Here is a 15,480-nt window from a genome sequence, read left to right as displayed (position 1 = left end):
AACAGTTAGACCTTTTATCCTACAATCCTATGCATGTCTCCATGGAAGTAAGCTGCATTGAGTTCAAAGGGATTTACACCCAGGCGCATATGTTTAGGATTACAGCCTCAAGCATGTTGCAGTTAAACTTGAGATAGCTAAAGATTTGTTTAGTACCCATTTTTCCCTACCTGCTTCCCCTGCCCTACTTTCCTGGCTAGAGTCAACTAAAATCATTACTATATAAATTGACTTTGTGAAAAGAAGCGAGTGCACTCTAAATTTAGCTTTGCCTGTGGCACCATCTTGCTACCAAACTTGGTAACTACTAGAAACCAAAAGGACATGCTAACCTTTGCCATTCACAATACTTGTTAGCTTTTAACGTAATAGGTTCATGATTCCGAGTGAGCCTGTTATTAAATCTTACTGATTTTTATTTACTCATTTGCTCTAATTTCCTAATTAATTTTCTATTAACTTTTTCTTGCTTCACTTTTATATGCAATTTCCTATCTGTACTCCGCCATCCTGGAATCTTTTCCATTGTCTGTCTGTTGTTCTGTCCCTCCCTTCCTTCAGTAACCCTGATGAGGTGTAAGTACTTCACTAATATAATTTGCCTCTTAACTACTTAAGCATGTTTTTCCTCACAACAGTAAATAAAACAATGCTGTATTTTGTAGCTATTCTTTGTAATTAACCCCTGGATTTCTTAGGAATAGCTTGCTTCAGTTAACAAGAAAAATGATTGTAAAGTTAACATCACACAGTTGTATAAGAATATACAAAATCTTTGTGCACACAAATTATGCCCCAGAAGACCCATGTTAATACTATGAGCTGCTTATTTGGAGAAGGATTCCTACCTCCTCCTCTCCCATTTTGTAATATTTCTTGATGGTAAATTTAATTGTGCATTGCACACATATTGAACCAGTTGCTCAAGGTAAAGGACACCTGGATGGTTAAGTCCAGTCAAAGGCGACTATTGCTCAAAGGGGGGCTATTATACATATATCTAAGGACCAAGAGTTTAAAGCTTCTATTTTTAATCCTTTCATACTTCTATTGCAAGTATATTTCCAACTAGTCTAGGTTATGAGAAACAAAAATAGAGAAAAGTAGCAAGAAAAACAGTTACTGATTATTTATGAACTGCCTTTTACATAACCGTCCAGGGGTCCTTTACCTTTTTTTACCTTTACGTGTGTATTGGGTCTGTTTACAGATGTATCACTAGGGGCAATGAGTCCACAAGACACTGTGCATTTTTTATCTTTTGTAAACAGTCCTATTCTTCATCCCATACTGACACATTGTAGCACATATGGCAGAGGTTGTATGTGCACAAGTAAACAGTTCACAGTACTGACCATTTCCTTTACTTGACCATGTTTGTGTATATCTGTAATGGCATCCTTCTTGCTTGGGACAGAAAGGCAGGGTGAGAATGCAAAAATAGAAGAATGGGGGAAATATATATTAAATCTATTTGGTTATCAAATACAACAGAAACGTTCAACTGTTTCCTCTTAATTCTTTTTGTCTTCTGTCTCCTCTCTCCCCCTCTTCCTATTTCTCCTTATACTGGACTCTTTCCATACTTCTGCCATGCCCTTCAAATGCATAAAAGGCAAAACCCACCTAAACGGTAATAGCCAAAAGCTCACCTGTATGTGTAGTTCAGCAGTGTGTGCATGCTTCAAATGGAGCTTTTATGTTGTATGAGAAAGATAATGTTGGCTTATTCATAATCTACAGATGCTGGAAAATGTTCTCCATATGCACAATCAGCCTCTGTATTAACAGATAAAGGGAGTGGGGCAGCTTCTAAATCAGACAAACTTTGCTTCTGGCTCCTCATAGTCTTCATCTTACTTTTGAGTAATGCTAGAACAGAGGTGGAGAACCTGTGGCCCTCCAGATGTTGTTGGGCTGCAACTCTAATCAGGCTCAACAAGCATGACCAATGGCTGTGGATGGTGAGAGTTGATTTGGAGGGCCACAGGTTCCCCACCACTGTGCTAGAGATTGAGGCAGTGGCAAGTCAGTATTGCATGTGGCAAAAGCAGTGGTTCCTTAAGAGATGGTTCATGAGATGCAAGGTAAAGATAAAGGGACCTCTGACCATTAGGTCCAGTCACGGACAACTCTGGGGTTGTGGCGCTCATCTCGCTTTACTGGCCGAGGGAGCCGGCGTAAAGCTTCTGGGTCATGTGGCCAGCATGACTAAGCTGCTTCTGGCGAACCAGAGCAGCGCACGGAAACGCCGTTTACCTTCCCGTCGGAGCGGTACCTATTTATCTACTTGCACCTTGACGTGCTTTTGAACTGCTAGGTTGGCAGGAGCAGGGACCGAGCAACGGGAGCTAACCCCATCGCTGTGTGTCTTGTATAAATCTGCTAGTGTAGGCATAATAGGGAAGGAGGTTAGCATTAGAAGCATTCTAAGCAATGTTTACGTCTGGGGATCATGGAGCCTCCCTTCTTTACTTCTAGAGGTGCAAAGCAAGAATATGATATCTCTTTAAGAGGCTAATGTGTGAACCAAGACAAGAAAAAGAGAGAAAGTGTTGCTGCACATTTTATAATGTTATCTGATGTTCATGCATTCTATAAGGTAGAAATTGATTGCAAATTACATCATATACGACCATTGCGACAAAAGGGCAGGACTGAATCTTAAATGGATTCACTTGCAAAAATGAATGATACATTTCAGTGAAACTGATTTTTAACGCAGGTATTTAGTGTCTCTATCTCAGTCAGTGGGTTTGTTCACATGTGATGCTTAACCACAGTTCATGTCTTAATTATGATTTAATGCAAACAAGCAGTGTACTGTGGCTGTTTTAAAAACCGTGTTTTGGCACTATAAGCCAAGTACTGTACAAACTTCAAGGATTTACCATTTGGTAAATGTGAGCCAGGGTTTAGATGGTGCAACAAGCCAAGGTATGTTAACTGTGGTTTAAAATGACTTGCAAACTAGCTTAGTGTAATAATAATAGCAATGGCAATGATGCTGTTTACATTTTATTTCACTTACTGGTGTTCCATCTTTTCTCTATTCTGTTAGTCCACCTCGGAAGCATGTTGTGTATACAAATACAGAGTTTTACCACCCACCCACTCATAGCAACAACAGCAAGAAACGATTGATTGAGGATACTGAGGATTGGCATCCAAGGACAGGAACTACCCAATCACGTTCTTTCCGCATCCTTGCACAGATCACTGGCACTGAACACAGTGAGTTCCACTTTCTGAATGGTTGTGGCATTTGACATTGTCCTATATCATGTATTATGGAAGCTTCAGCAGATAATAGCCAAAAAATAAAAATAAAAAGCTGTGTATTTAATTCTGTGGGTCCTGTAGCAGTGGGTACAACAGCAGTGCAGGGTGTGCTATGCAGTAGCACTTTTGGAAAGTAAGGAGAGTTTCCAAAGTACTTTGAGAGTTGGGTGGTGAAAGAATAAAATTTCCCAGTGGGGTAGGATGAGTCCCTTGCATGAGTCTAAACAGCTCTTTGGATCCCAGCTACCAGGAGAGTTTGCTTAATGTTTTCTATTACTTTTGCCAGTCTTTGAAAGTTACACTCTGAAAAAGTATTGTTGTTGTTCTAAATAATAGCCTGAGTCTTTCCAGGTATGATACCTGTAAAGCTTGGTAGTTACATAATGTGATATTTAATTTCTCAAATGAGATTATTCCATACATTTAGTCAACCAATCACATTTTACAAATACTTTTGTTTAAAAGAGAGTGAGTGAGAGGGAGGCTGCATATATACCATGCATTTAAAGTGCAACAGACTCTTGGGAGATGTAGTTTGTTAAGGGTGGTAGGAATTACAGTGGTACCTCAGGTTTAGTACTTAATTCGTTCCGGAGGTCTGTACTTAACCTGAAACTGTTCTTAACCTGAAGCACCACTTTAGCTAATGGGGCCTCCTGCTGCTGCTGTGCCTCCAGAGCATGATTTCTCTTCTTATCCTGAAGCAAAGTTCTTAACCTGAAGCACTATTTCTGGGTTAGTGGAGTCTGTAACTTGAAGCGTATGTAACCTGAAGCACATGTAACCCGAGGTACCACTGTATAAATCTTTGAGGGGTAAACTACAGTTCCCAGAATTCTTAAGTGTGTGTAATGTGCTTTACATGTATGGTGTTTAAGCAGCCAGACAGAAATGTCAGAAAATATTGGGGAGGGGTGTTTTTGATTAAAAATGGTGACAGAAAAGTGGTAAAAAACCATTCATAACAGTTTAACAAGTGGTAATTGGTTAGGCATATTGAAAAGCTTGAAACAATAGTTTTACACTTCAGGACTAAGATTTATAGATTAAATCATTAATAATTATAAGATTAGTTGAACATTGGAGTGAGCTGCCCATAAAGAAAAATGAAGCTAGTAGGTTTCCTTTAAAAATAGGGCACCCTACCTAATACACTTGTGATTTTAGATTTAGATTTTGTGATGCTAGATGTCATTATTTTTCATAAAGGAAATTAGGCTTGCTGGTTCTCTGGATTATGGCAGAAATGTAAAAAAAACAAAAACGTCTGTGGTGTTCTGATGGAAATGTAATTAGTGGTTTATTTATTTGCAGTGAAAGAACCAGAACCTGATAATTCAAAGAAAGCAAAGTAAGTTATTGATCTGAAATATAATTTGATTTGTTGCATGTTTTATTTTTGATTAATAGTGTGAAAAAAATTATTCATGTGGGTGCAAAGTTCAAGGCATGTTTAAAGTGTTTGCACGTTGTTGTAGATAGCAGCGTAAGACGCCCCCTTTTAAACTCTTGACATTCTTTTGCAAGGATGAATTTTGCTATAAAACCTGGCCAATGTTCACATTTTCTCAGGCTGTGTATAGAAATGGAAATGCAGGAGCAAGAAAGCAGAAAATGAGATTTATACTGAGTTTTTAAAGGTGCTTCACCTTGAATATTGGGTACCCCGTTCGTCTTTAGATTACCTTCATAACTTCATTCGGTCCCTTTCACTCATTAAGCAAATGATCCTTTTCTCAAAATCATGTGGTAGTTACTAAACTTTGGCCCACTTTTCACAGAAGTGGCATGAGAATGTTTCCAATTACGTTGAATGTTCACTTTGATAAGCAAGTGACATTACCAAGGAGGCAGGCAGGTGGGATTCTAAAGATGCCCGGTTGTTTGAACAAATGTACATGTGTGGTAATGCTTTCTCTGTAGCCTGTACCCATTCTGTCATGGTTGGGATCCTCTTGGTAGACCACTTCCTCCAGCTTCCATTAGTCCCAACCAGCAGGGCCAGTGGTCTGGAATGATAGTACCACAGCATTTGAGGGACCAAAGCTTCTCCAGCCTTTGGTCTCCACTATAGACATTCAGCTTTCCCAAACTTTACTATAAGGAATACAAAGTGGTGGCATCTGTCTTGGCCAAGGTAGGTGGGCAATGGGACCTGTTGGATTACCAAGTAGAAGCAGAAAGCTTTACACACCCTTTTTATTGTCTAAACTTGTATCTACTGGATCAGTTCTGAATCAGATGTAGTTGTTCTGCCCATTACTAGTTCATAACAGAGCAGATTTTCTACAACCAGTCGCAGCAGACTTATAAGTGCTTGGGATGTGTGGAGTGTTTGTTGTGGCTTTAGCAGTATATCAAAAGGATGGTATTCCTTGTGATATACTGGCCTTGCAGTTTATGGTGCAATTAAAGGCAAATATGTTGGCAGGGCTGTGTTCAACAGAGTTGAACAGATGCATGGAGTTGGCATTTGAAAAACAATCAAGATTCTGCACCAGGAAATGCTAATTTTTGTGACGTCTGTAAATAATGCAGTTTGAAGATTTGCATGGCTTCTTATATTACACAATTCTGATTTAGCTAGCCATGGGAGGGACAAGGATAATAAAGACCCTCCCCCAACAGCTGAAAAACCAGGCTTTGTTCTGGCTTTTGAGAATTCAGTGGGTATTAACCACACATTGTGAAGTGCCTCTTGTCAGCCTTAGGTGCCAGAAGTTTGCTTTCTCTTAAAACCCTTTCACTTCTCTGAAATTTGCATCCCAGTGCAAGTACATTTAGTGTAAACAAACAGAGTTGCTAAAAGTGCATAGAATCCTGCATGCTCAGGTTCTTGCATGCAGTGGGCTGCGATGCAAACCTCTTTCCTCTCTTATCTATCTCTTCTGTCACTTCTTTCCACAGGGAAAAGGTTCCCCTTCACATCATAGGTCCCAGATACACAAAATTACGTGACTGGCACCATGGCGTCTCAGCACGTGTCCTTAACGTCCAGTGACTTGCCAAGCTTTAAAAACAAAGCACGTGTCCCTTCCTTCTTCCTCTTTCTCTTCCACTTCCTTTACAAATAAAGAAATAAAAACCATTAGCTTTGATTACATGAGAAATTCTAGCCTTTTCTATACTATTTTTTTCTAACAGTTTCCTACTGATGTGTAAAGAATGAGATGAACATGTTCTGTTTTAAAATCAGTATCTAAATAGGCAGCCAGCACACAAGTGGCATATAGAATATTCTAAGTAGCTTGGAGAAGAACCTGTTTTTGTCTATTGCAGAGAAAGAATAGGCTGCAATAGTTCTAACATGAAAAAGGGACAGTACATTAAGAAACCATTCTGCTAATTCTGTACAGCTTTGTTTGAATTTGGTGAAAACAGTTGTTAGTTTCCTTATATAGCTTCTTCAGAATCAGTAGTAGGTGCATTTTAGAGCGGGATGTAAATGTTTCAAATGCATTAAAGGAAAAAGAGGCCATTTTGGGGATTTTAGGAATGTTAGCATAATGCAACTCTTCTCAACTTGAGAGAAATGTCACTGTGCATACATGGTTTCTAAACTCTCCTTGGCTATAAACCTAGGAAAAATAACACTGGAACAGGGCCATGTATAACAACCAATGAAAATAGTATGAAGTAGTGAGTGTAGGTTTTATTTATTATGGGGTGGTTTTTTTCTTTGTCCTTAATAGCAGCTTTGATGGCGCATATTACTCTGTAATATAATGTATTATAGCAAATACATATTGATTTAATTTATGCTTTGTGAAGCTTGAAGAGTATTTAATAAATGTTACCTTTAAGTTAATTTCTTCCCTCTTGCCTTATTCTTAAAGTCTTTTTGAACTCTGTGCATAGCACACATGTTGACAGTACTGGCAAAGAAGGTCACTATATACCTGTAGTGTTTTTAGAAAAAAATATGTTTAAGCAAATTTCTTAAAGAAATGCCTGAATTTTGTTCCCTACACTCAGCTGAAGACATGGTGCAATTAAACGGTCATACTTTTACTGATAGCAAATCTGCAACTTGCAGACAACATAGAAGTGCAGGCAGTTCAACTCAAGCTAGATGGGATAAATGGCTAAGTGGCCAAACAAGTGGCCAAACACTTGGCTTGGGTCATGAACCAGCCAGTTGACTGAGCCCTTCCTAATCTGCTCCCAGCAGCACTGCAAGGGAAACGTAGACTTCTCCATTCTGACTAGCAAGCTATCAGCAGAGTATGTCCGTCTGGCACAAGGACCCCACTTCCTTGCAACTTCATCTTGAGCCAGCCAGGAGTGAGATACCATCCCTTACCTGGGCAGCTGCATTAAGGAGCTTGCAATTAATCAATCCTACCCATGATATTAGCCCACAAGCCACAACCAGTGCCAGTCAGCCAAATTGTAGCATTTGACATAGATGGAAAAGAAGAAGAAGGAAATAACAAAAGAGCCCTGCAAAAGAGTGAATTAGTGTGGGAGGAATGTTTTTACTGTATTTCTCTTTCCTCTTGGTTTTAATGTATCCGTGTGGGGTTTATTGTCTTATTTGTTTGGTTGTAAGTCGCTTTGGATTGCCCTGGACAAGATAAAATAACTCACTGGCTGGCTGGCTGAATGAATGAATGAATGAATATCCATCCCAACTGTAGGGAACATGAGTTGCTGCAGAGTTGAAGATGGGCAAAGAGGAAGAGGCAGAGGCACCTTTTACTACAATGTCAACTCTTCCTCTTCTTTGCTGCACTGTGTTCTAAGCATCATTGTCAATGTACTGTTTTCACACATGATTTCCATTCCAGAGTTACATGGGAAGGGCAAAACCCGGTGAAGCCACATTTTCCTATTAGCTTTAAGCTCTGCTTATTTTTTTAAAAAGATACCTAATTAGGATCCTCCTTCAGGGAAAAAAAACATTTTTATTTATAATTACAAATAAAGCAAACAAAAGAAAGCCTTGAACCGCTCCAGCTTCAAAAGTTTTCTTCTGCATCATTTACTTTGTGGGGAATGCAAGTTCTCCAGAGTCAACTGCCTAACAATATTTTCAGCTCACTATTTGTTGACTTATCTCTAGGGCAAGTCAAACAGGAAATGGAGATTTGAGGTAACTGCTCACTTGTTTGACATTAACAGCCACGTGTGCAGAAAACTTGAAATATGCCAGGGCAAGCTGTTAAACTACTAAGATGTGTTTCTGCTTTTTTTTTTGTTACATTATAGAATTTTTAAAAAAACAATAGTGTGCTATTTGTGATCAAATTCTGTTTGACTCTTTCAAAACCACAAGCTGTTTCAATTGCGGGGGGGACCTCAATCTCAGATTGGTTTGATTATTACTTCATCGTTTTCAAATGAACTGAATTGTCACGTTGGTTGATGTAATAAAATGACACATCTCTGTTTAATGCATGTGCATTGCACCGTAGAGAGTAGTCTTCAGGAATGTTCAAAAACACCACTGTGCTGTGTATTTATTTAGCTGGTGAAGAGTCTGATTCAATGTAAACTCACTTTTGTTATGTGAATGTATTGTGGCTTTTATGTAATATTTACAGTGAATTTTTTGGCACTAGAATGTTTTACCTTATTTTACAGTTTTGCAGATGTTATTGTCAAGAGTGTTTTTCCTCTGTTTTGGGGCCCATTTTGTAGATTGTATATTCATTATGACCTAATCATAGGTTTAATTTTCATAATAACTATCCCTTCAATAACCAGCTTGGTTCATAATCAAAAGAATGCCCTATAGCAGCTAAAGAAACTGAGCTATGAAGTCATTTTCCAGTTCAAATTTCACCTCTGTCATGAACTCACTGGGTGACTAGGCAGGCCGGTCTTTCTCATCCTCCTCTGTCTTCCCATTTGGTATATGGAGAGTAATAATCATAGAAATGTAGAGTTGGAAAGGACCCTGAGGGTCATCTAGTCCAACCCCCCTGCAACGCACAAATCTCAACAAGATCATACATGGCATCCAATCTCTGCTTAAAAACCTCCAAGGAAGGAGTCCTCCATCTTCCGAGGGAATCTGTTCCACTGTCAAACAGGTCTTCCCATCAAAACCTTCTCCCTGATCTTTAGTGAGAATCTCCTTTCTTGTAACTTGAAGTTATCGGTTTGGGTTTATTCCTCCAGAGCAGAAGAAAACAAGCTTGCTCCATCTTCCATGTGACAGCCCTTGAGATATTTAAAGATGGCTAGCCTTTTGCCTCTCAGTTTCCTCTTATCCAGGCTAGACATACCCAATTCCCTCAACCATTCCTCATAAGGCTTGGTTTCCAGACCCTTGATCACCTTGGCTGCCCTCCTCTGCACGTGTTCCAGCTTGTCAATATCCATCTTAAATTGTGGTGTCCAGAACTGGACACAGTGTTCCAGGTGTGGTCTAACCAAGACAGAATAATGACTAGGGCCACATCCACACCATGCACACAAAGCACACGCTTAATAAACTACATCTCCCAGGATTATTTGAGGGAAGTAATGACTGTTTAAAGCAGTATCATGTATGATGTGAATCTAGCCTTACCCTTACAGGGTGATTGTAAGAAATATTTCTAGATAATGCATCTGAAGTCCTTTGAACACTTGAAAGTGTCATACAGATGTTATATATTACCATTATTTATTACTAGTCTAAAACAGTTCCAGGAGTCACTTCACATAGGGTTGATGTATGTCCTCTTTTTCCAGGACACTTTTTCTTTTTCATGGGTAAAGTTGTCATAGCTATCCATAGTTAAAAGTAGAAGATGGCAAATGTGTCCTTTTTTCACCATTAAAATATGGCGATCCTACTTCACAATTTCAGAGGGATGAAGGTGGAGCAAAGAGTAGTCATTTCTTATACAACTGGTTCTTCTACTTCTCGGTAATATTTGAATAACCAAAGGTGGAAGATGTGGTGGTGCTCTGTTTCAAAGGTTACAGAGAAATGCTGGGAATTCTCTAAATGTAGAAAGCCACTGCAAGACACAATGGATGTGCAGAATCAATAGTCCCTTTGCAATATTATCCAAAGGATAACCATGTTAGTCTCTTGCAACAAAAACAAATTTATTGTTGCCTAAGCTTTCATGGATATAGCTTCATGCATCTGATGACGTGGACTAGAGCCCACAAAAACCTATACATGATAAAGATGTCAAGGTGCTGAAACACTTGTTTTTAATGATAATAGGCACTGTTCACTACCAAGAGCAACATTTCTTGTTGAAGGCCTGTTGAAATGAATGGCTTTTGCTGAGAAAGTTAAAAGTGAATATTTAATAGTTTTCTCACAAGCCACTATAAAAAAGTGTTAAAAAAAGTATTATTCTCTGGCAATTGCTCAATTAAATGTTGGCAATAATCTCAATTACAACTGTGTTTTGGAGAGTTCTGGTGGCCCTCCTTATTTGCAGGGTTTGATACAGGTCAGAAGCACACATAGCACAAATCACTCTGAAGACCATGTTTACATTTATATTAATGCAGATAGGATTCATTGCTTTGACAATAGTTGTAACACGTTTTCTTTTTCTTTCTCCCCCTAAAGTTGTAAGTTGTTCTTTTCTGTAATTCCATTTCTTAACTGCTCCCCCTTTTTGCTGCAACCCCTAGCACCTAAATACTGATCAATTCTTATTGTACGTGGATTTGTGTTGCATTTGACAGTGTGCAGTCAATCCAAATCTCACCCAAACTCCCCATGCTTCTATTTTGACTACTTTGAATAGCTGGAAAGCAGCTTAGGGATTGCTCCAAGCCCCTAACTTTTGCCATCACTTTTGTGTAGTCCAAGAAAAACTTTTTTTTTTCCTGGCACAATGAGCATTCAACTTACCTGGATGCCTGACCCCCTTCTGCTAGAACACTTGAAAGTTCTTAATAACTACCAGATTCCATTTCATTCTCAGCTGTAATCCATTAGCTCTGTCTTTGAGCTACAAATATGGGTCTGATGCAGGGTCCCCCCCCCCACCCCTGGTGAACGATGTGTCAATCAGTTTTACTGAAAAGATGGTATCTAGTAGAGATGTACAATTTCTGAGAAATTTTGAAGCTTTTGAAGGGGGGGCATTCCTCCCAGGTTTGCTTGTTTTTTTAAATAAAATTGGGGGGGGGGAGTTGAAAAAATGCAGTACTTTAAAAAAGTATTTTTTATGCATCAAAAGTTGCTTGACCTAAAATGGATTATATATACTTGTACCACATATCTCAGTCCCTTCTTTTCCCCTCCACCAAGACTCTTGTCTCTATCTTGTTTCCTCCTTTTCTTCAGTCTCTAATTGCTACTTTCCCTCCCCCCCCCGACCTTATCTCTATTTACGGAGTTCAGTGGCCAGGGCTGTCTTTACCCGGGGGTGCAAGGGGTGCGGGGCACACGGGAACCGAATTCTGGGGTGCTCCAGGCTCCCGCCGCTGAAGCACCTAAACTCTTAACTATCTACCTGTTATGAAATAATAAATAATTTTGATCAAGCCAGGAAAAACAAAATACATATATATCTAGGTATTACCGAAATACATACCTACTGTTTCACTAAAGGACTTTCAGCTTTGTGCGCTCATTCACCAAAGACACGCCACACCAGCGGCGGTGCTTGTCATTCACAACAGCAGCGTTTGTCAGACTCAATGACGGCGCTTGTCATTCTCAATGGCGCCTTGCATGCAAAATTAACTCTTACATCATAATAAAAGTTAATTTGGGGGCGCTGGGTGGATCTTTGCACCCCAGCGGTGCATAAGCTAAAGACTGCGCTGTCAGTGGCAACAGCACACAAATCTTAATTCCCCCCCAGCAATTCACATCTGGATGCTTGTTAGTAAGCGGTGTAGATGGCTGGCTGTAGCAGACCGGGGTTGGGGTGGTGGGAGGGGAGACAACTGCACTGAACAGAATCAAGGGAAAGGGGGAACGGATGTACTGATGCAGGCATTTTCCTATCTACACTCCCATTATCATCCCAGTATCCCTTTTGAGCTGGCACCCACAGCACATTTAGCAAAGAAAAAAAAAGAAAAAAAAGTGAGAGAGATAGTTGGATTGAGACTTACATCCTGCTTTAGAAACTTTGAAATGGGTGGTACAGTATAGAGATCATTAAATTACACCACACTGATCTCAGTGGAACTAAAGTGTGGCTAACAGAGTGGTCCATATTGCTTGCTGCTGCAACCAAGGCTCTACAAAACATGGAGCTCGCAACAGATCTGTAGCCCACTGATTCATGTCAGCTGCAGTGGAAAGTGAGGCTGGTAGATAAAATCTGAGCTCCGTACCAATTTTAGGTAGTAATTTGGCCCATGGTAGACCTGATGCTGTCAAGTGCTGGCTGTGGGAGCACTTCAGGATTCCAGGCCAGCTAAGCCTTGCCCTCAGAACACCCCTTTTGGGTGCTTTCTGCTGGACTGTGCTGGCAGTAATACTGCCAGTGAACCACCTTTCAGAGAGCAGAAAGGGGCATCTCTTCCAGCAGGAGGCCAGCTGAGCTGGCTGAAGTGAGGGAGGTAAGTCTATACTCAATCCAGATCCCCCTCAGCCAAGCAAAAGAGGGGTTTGGATTGCAGCCTTGCTTAGTCTAGGTTCGGTGCAAAATTAGTAGCTCAGAATGTATCTTTGTGTCCTTTGGCTAAAGCAATCCTCTTGCCCTCTGTTATCAAAATAATTGAACTGGTTACTGAAATTCTGAACACTCATACTAGCATTTCCTAGAGGTTTAGCAACTCTATTTTATGGAATGTTAAGCTAGATATATAGCCTCAAAACGTGTGACTGGTTACGTAAATTGTGTGTTCTCTGTTACTATTATGAATAAAGCATGTCTACGGAACTAACTAATGGATTGGAAACCCAGCATTCCCATACAGTAGCTACCCAGACCTGCGAAATACCTGATGTGTCAGAACAACCACCGTTGCCAGCTCAAAGGTCTGTTTCTCTGTCCTTGTTCCATCCATTCATGGTTCACTGACATGACTAAACTTTATTGTGGAAAACCATTTTGCACCACACATGAATGCACATGACACTTGAAGAAGTCATTATTATTCTCAAGTAGTTCATCAGACTTGCACTAAATTTGATAATTAAGCAAGCATTATCCTTGTCACAATTGTCACTGCTTAATGGCACTGCTTTATCACTGGACCAGTGGATTCCCACTCCCTATTTTGGAAAATGATGGACCCAATATACTCACTCCCCATGAATGGTACTGGGCACAGCCAGCACTCCTGTCTGTTATGTGCATGGGAAACTGTTAATTGCGAGGGAAGCATTATTGTGAAATATTTTTTGCACAGGGCAATGCACACAGCAAAAAGCAGGGTGCCGTGGCAAACTGGATTGCTCTTATTCATTAATTTTAAGAGAAACAACAACTTAAGAGCTAATAGTGCGGATGAGATATTGAAGTTGTATATGTGTATTCCATTGGCCAAAATAAAAGTTATTTCTATATTGGACTATGATTTGTTCTGAATGCCCTTGCCATTTTTACTGAAACTTCCATTATTTAATTTCAAGTGTGTTTTCAAAGCATGCAAAACATACTCAGCTTTTAGGATCTCCCTATCACTGTTACGAAACAAACTTGAAAATTCTCACCAAGGTCTGAATTGCATTGTGAATTCAGCTTTGACTGTTCCAAATAAGTTCTAGAAAATGCTGCAACCTTCTGCTTTGGCAGTGGCTACCTATTAGTGCCAAACTCTTGTAGACTTGCTGTCACCCCAATGGATTAATAGTTTTGTGCACAAATGTCATCTGTCAAATCACATTTAGATGTAGAATTTAACATTTTCTTCATAAACTTGACTTATTTTCTGATTTTGGGGATGGAATTTAAACAAACTGCTATCTATCAGGGGAGAAGCAACTTCAAATACTTCTGTGGTAACAGATCCAGCTCTTATCACTATTTCTTCAACCAATCTTCCTGGTCCTAATCTTTCTACTACATCTCACAAGAGGTAAATACTTGCTGTTCTTTACTGGATTATTGGTTTTGAAAGCTCTTCCTTTGCCTTATTTACTTCTTGTTAATGGGAAAGTGAGTTATCCCAGTTGAATAACACCTTCATATCCATCAGTGGTGAACCCGTCTTATCCGGGGGGGCAGGGGGGGAGAGACATTCCCTTGACAGAAAACTTTTAAGGGCTGTACGTTGGTGGTGGATAAGGCCAGAGACAAAAAGTGAATGGGGCAGTAGGTGCAAATCCTACCTTGGAATATTAGGCAGCCTTCCAGCCACACAAAATTTCAGACTTACCCGCACCGCCTAGCTCTTTTCTTTCCAGACAATCATTACCACAGTTCAAGGGCACATTCCAGCGCAGTCATGAATTGCAGCCAGTAAGGGGTATAGTTAGACAGGGCTGATGTTCCCCACCTCAGACATAGCTAATCCTAGAAACTGCCAGCACAAATAACAACAGAAACTGTGTATCCTTATTGAAGTCTATGAATTAGACTTCTGGTCAATCGTGTGTACCTCTCAAATTCCACCTTGGGTCTCCAGTTGTTTTTGGACTACAACTCCCTCATCATCCCTAGCTAGCAAGGTCAGGGATGATGGGAACTGTAGTCCAAAAGCAGCTGGAGACCCAAGGTTGGGAAACACTGATCTAGCCCAGCATTTTGTCTTCTTTGTCGACAGACAGATATTTGCGGATCCTACATGAGCTGAAATTGGTTGGAGATAGCCATGCCTGTAAAGTTTGTCAAATTAACCGTGTAGTATGGGAACTTAAGCCAACTCCAGATACATTTGTGCAATTGCTGGGGGTGGGGTGGGGTGGATACTAAGAGAACTTCTGGTGTTAGAAACTTTGTCATTTTCTTCTTCAGAGAACTTTTTTTCAACAATCCATTGGAGGCCTTGCCCAAGTGTGCACCATATCCACCTGCTACTGTTCATATTTTAAGTGATAGCAGCCAAGTAGCCATTGTGTCCAAAACGGCATCAACCTACACTAGGTAGTTTCATACTAATTTATTACATTCTGTTCAAAGCATATCATAAATTATTTTTGAAAACTGTTTATCACTTATTCTCTGAAGCGCGCAAAATGCCTGTCACACTTTGGTGAAGAACAGTGAATGTTAGGTTTCCTAAATTTTCTCTCTGCCTGCCTGCCTCTTCTCCCTCTCTCCTCAACTTTCTCCACGGTCCAACTTCCCTACTTCTGAGACCTATCCTACAGCTCTGCTCTACCTC

General features: G+C 40.1%; 1 protein-coding gene across 4 annotated transcripts in view; it reads left to right on the top strand.

Moving 5' to 3' along the window:
• Nucleotides 1–15,480, top strand: part of PDLIM5 (PDZ and LIM domain 5) — a 117,549-nt gene that overhangs the window by 64,947 nt on the left and 37,122 nt on the right. For 2 of the 4 annotated variants that reach the window (XM_081876750.1, XM_081876751.1), the window contains exons 6-11: nt 3,062–3,234; nt 4,597–4,633; nt 8,348–8,377; nt 13,079–13,189; nt 14,128–14,232; nt 15,111–15,239. In XM_081876750.1, the coding sequence (XP_081732876.1) occupies nt 3,062–3,234; nt 4,597–4,633; nt 8,348–8,377; nt 13,079–13,189; nt 14,128–14,232; nt 15,111–15,239 (585 nt within the window). Of the gene's footprint in view, nt 1–561; nt 577–1,615; nt 1,634–3,061; nt 3,235–4,596; nt 4,634–8,347; nt 8,378–13,078; nt 13,190–14,127; nt 14,233–15,110; nt 15,240–15,480 lie in introns of all 4 variants that reach the window. The other 2 variants (XM_081876752.1, XM_081876753.1) reach the window with 2 other exon arrangements.

The sequence above is a fragment of the Podarcis erhardii genome (genome assembly GCF_964252035.2).
Source record: "Podarcis erhardii genome assembly, chromosome: 9".
Classification (NCBI taxonomy): domain Eukaryota; kingdom Metazoa; phylum Chordata; class Lepidosauria; order Squamata; family Lacertidae; genus Podarcis; species Podarcis erhardii.
The sequence above is the reverse complement of the archived record's forward strand: the minus strand, read 5'-3'. Positions and strand labels throughout refer to the sequence as shown.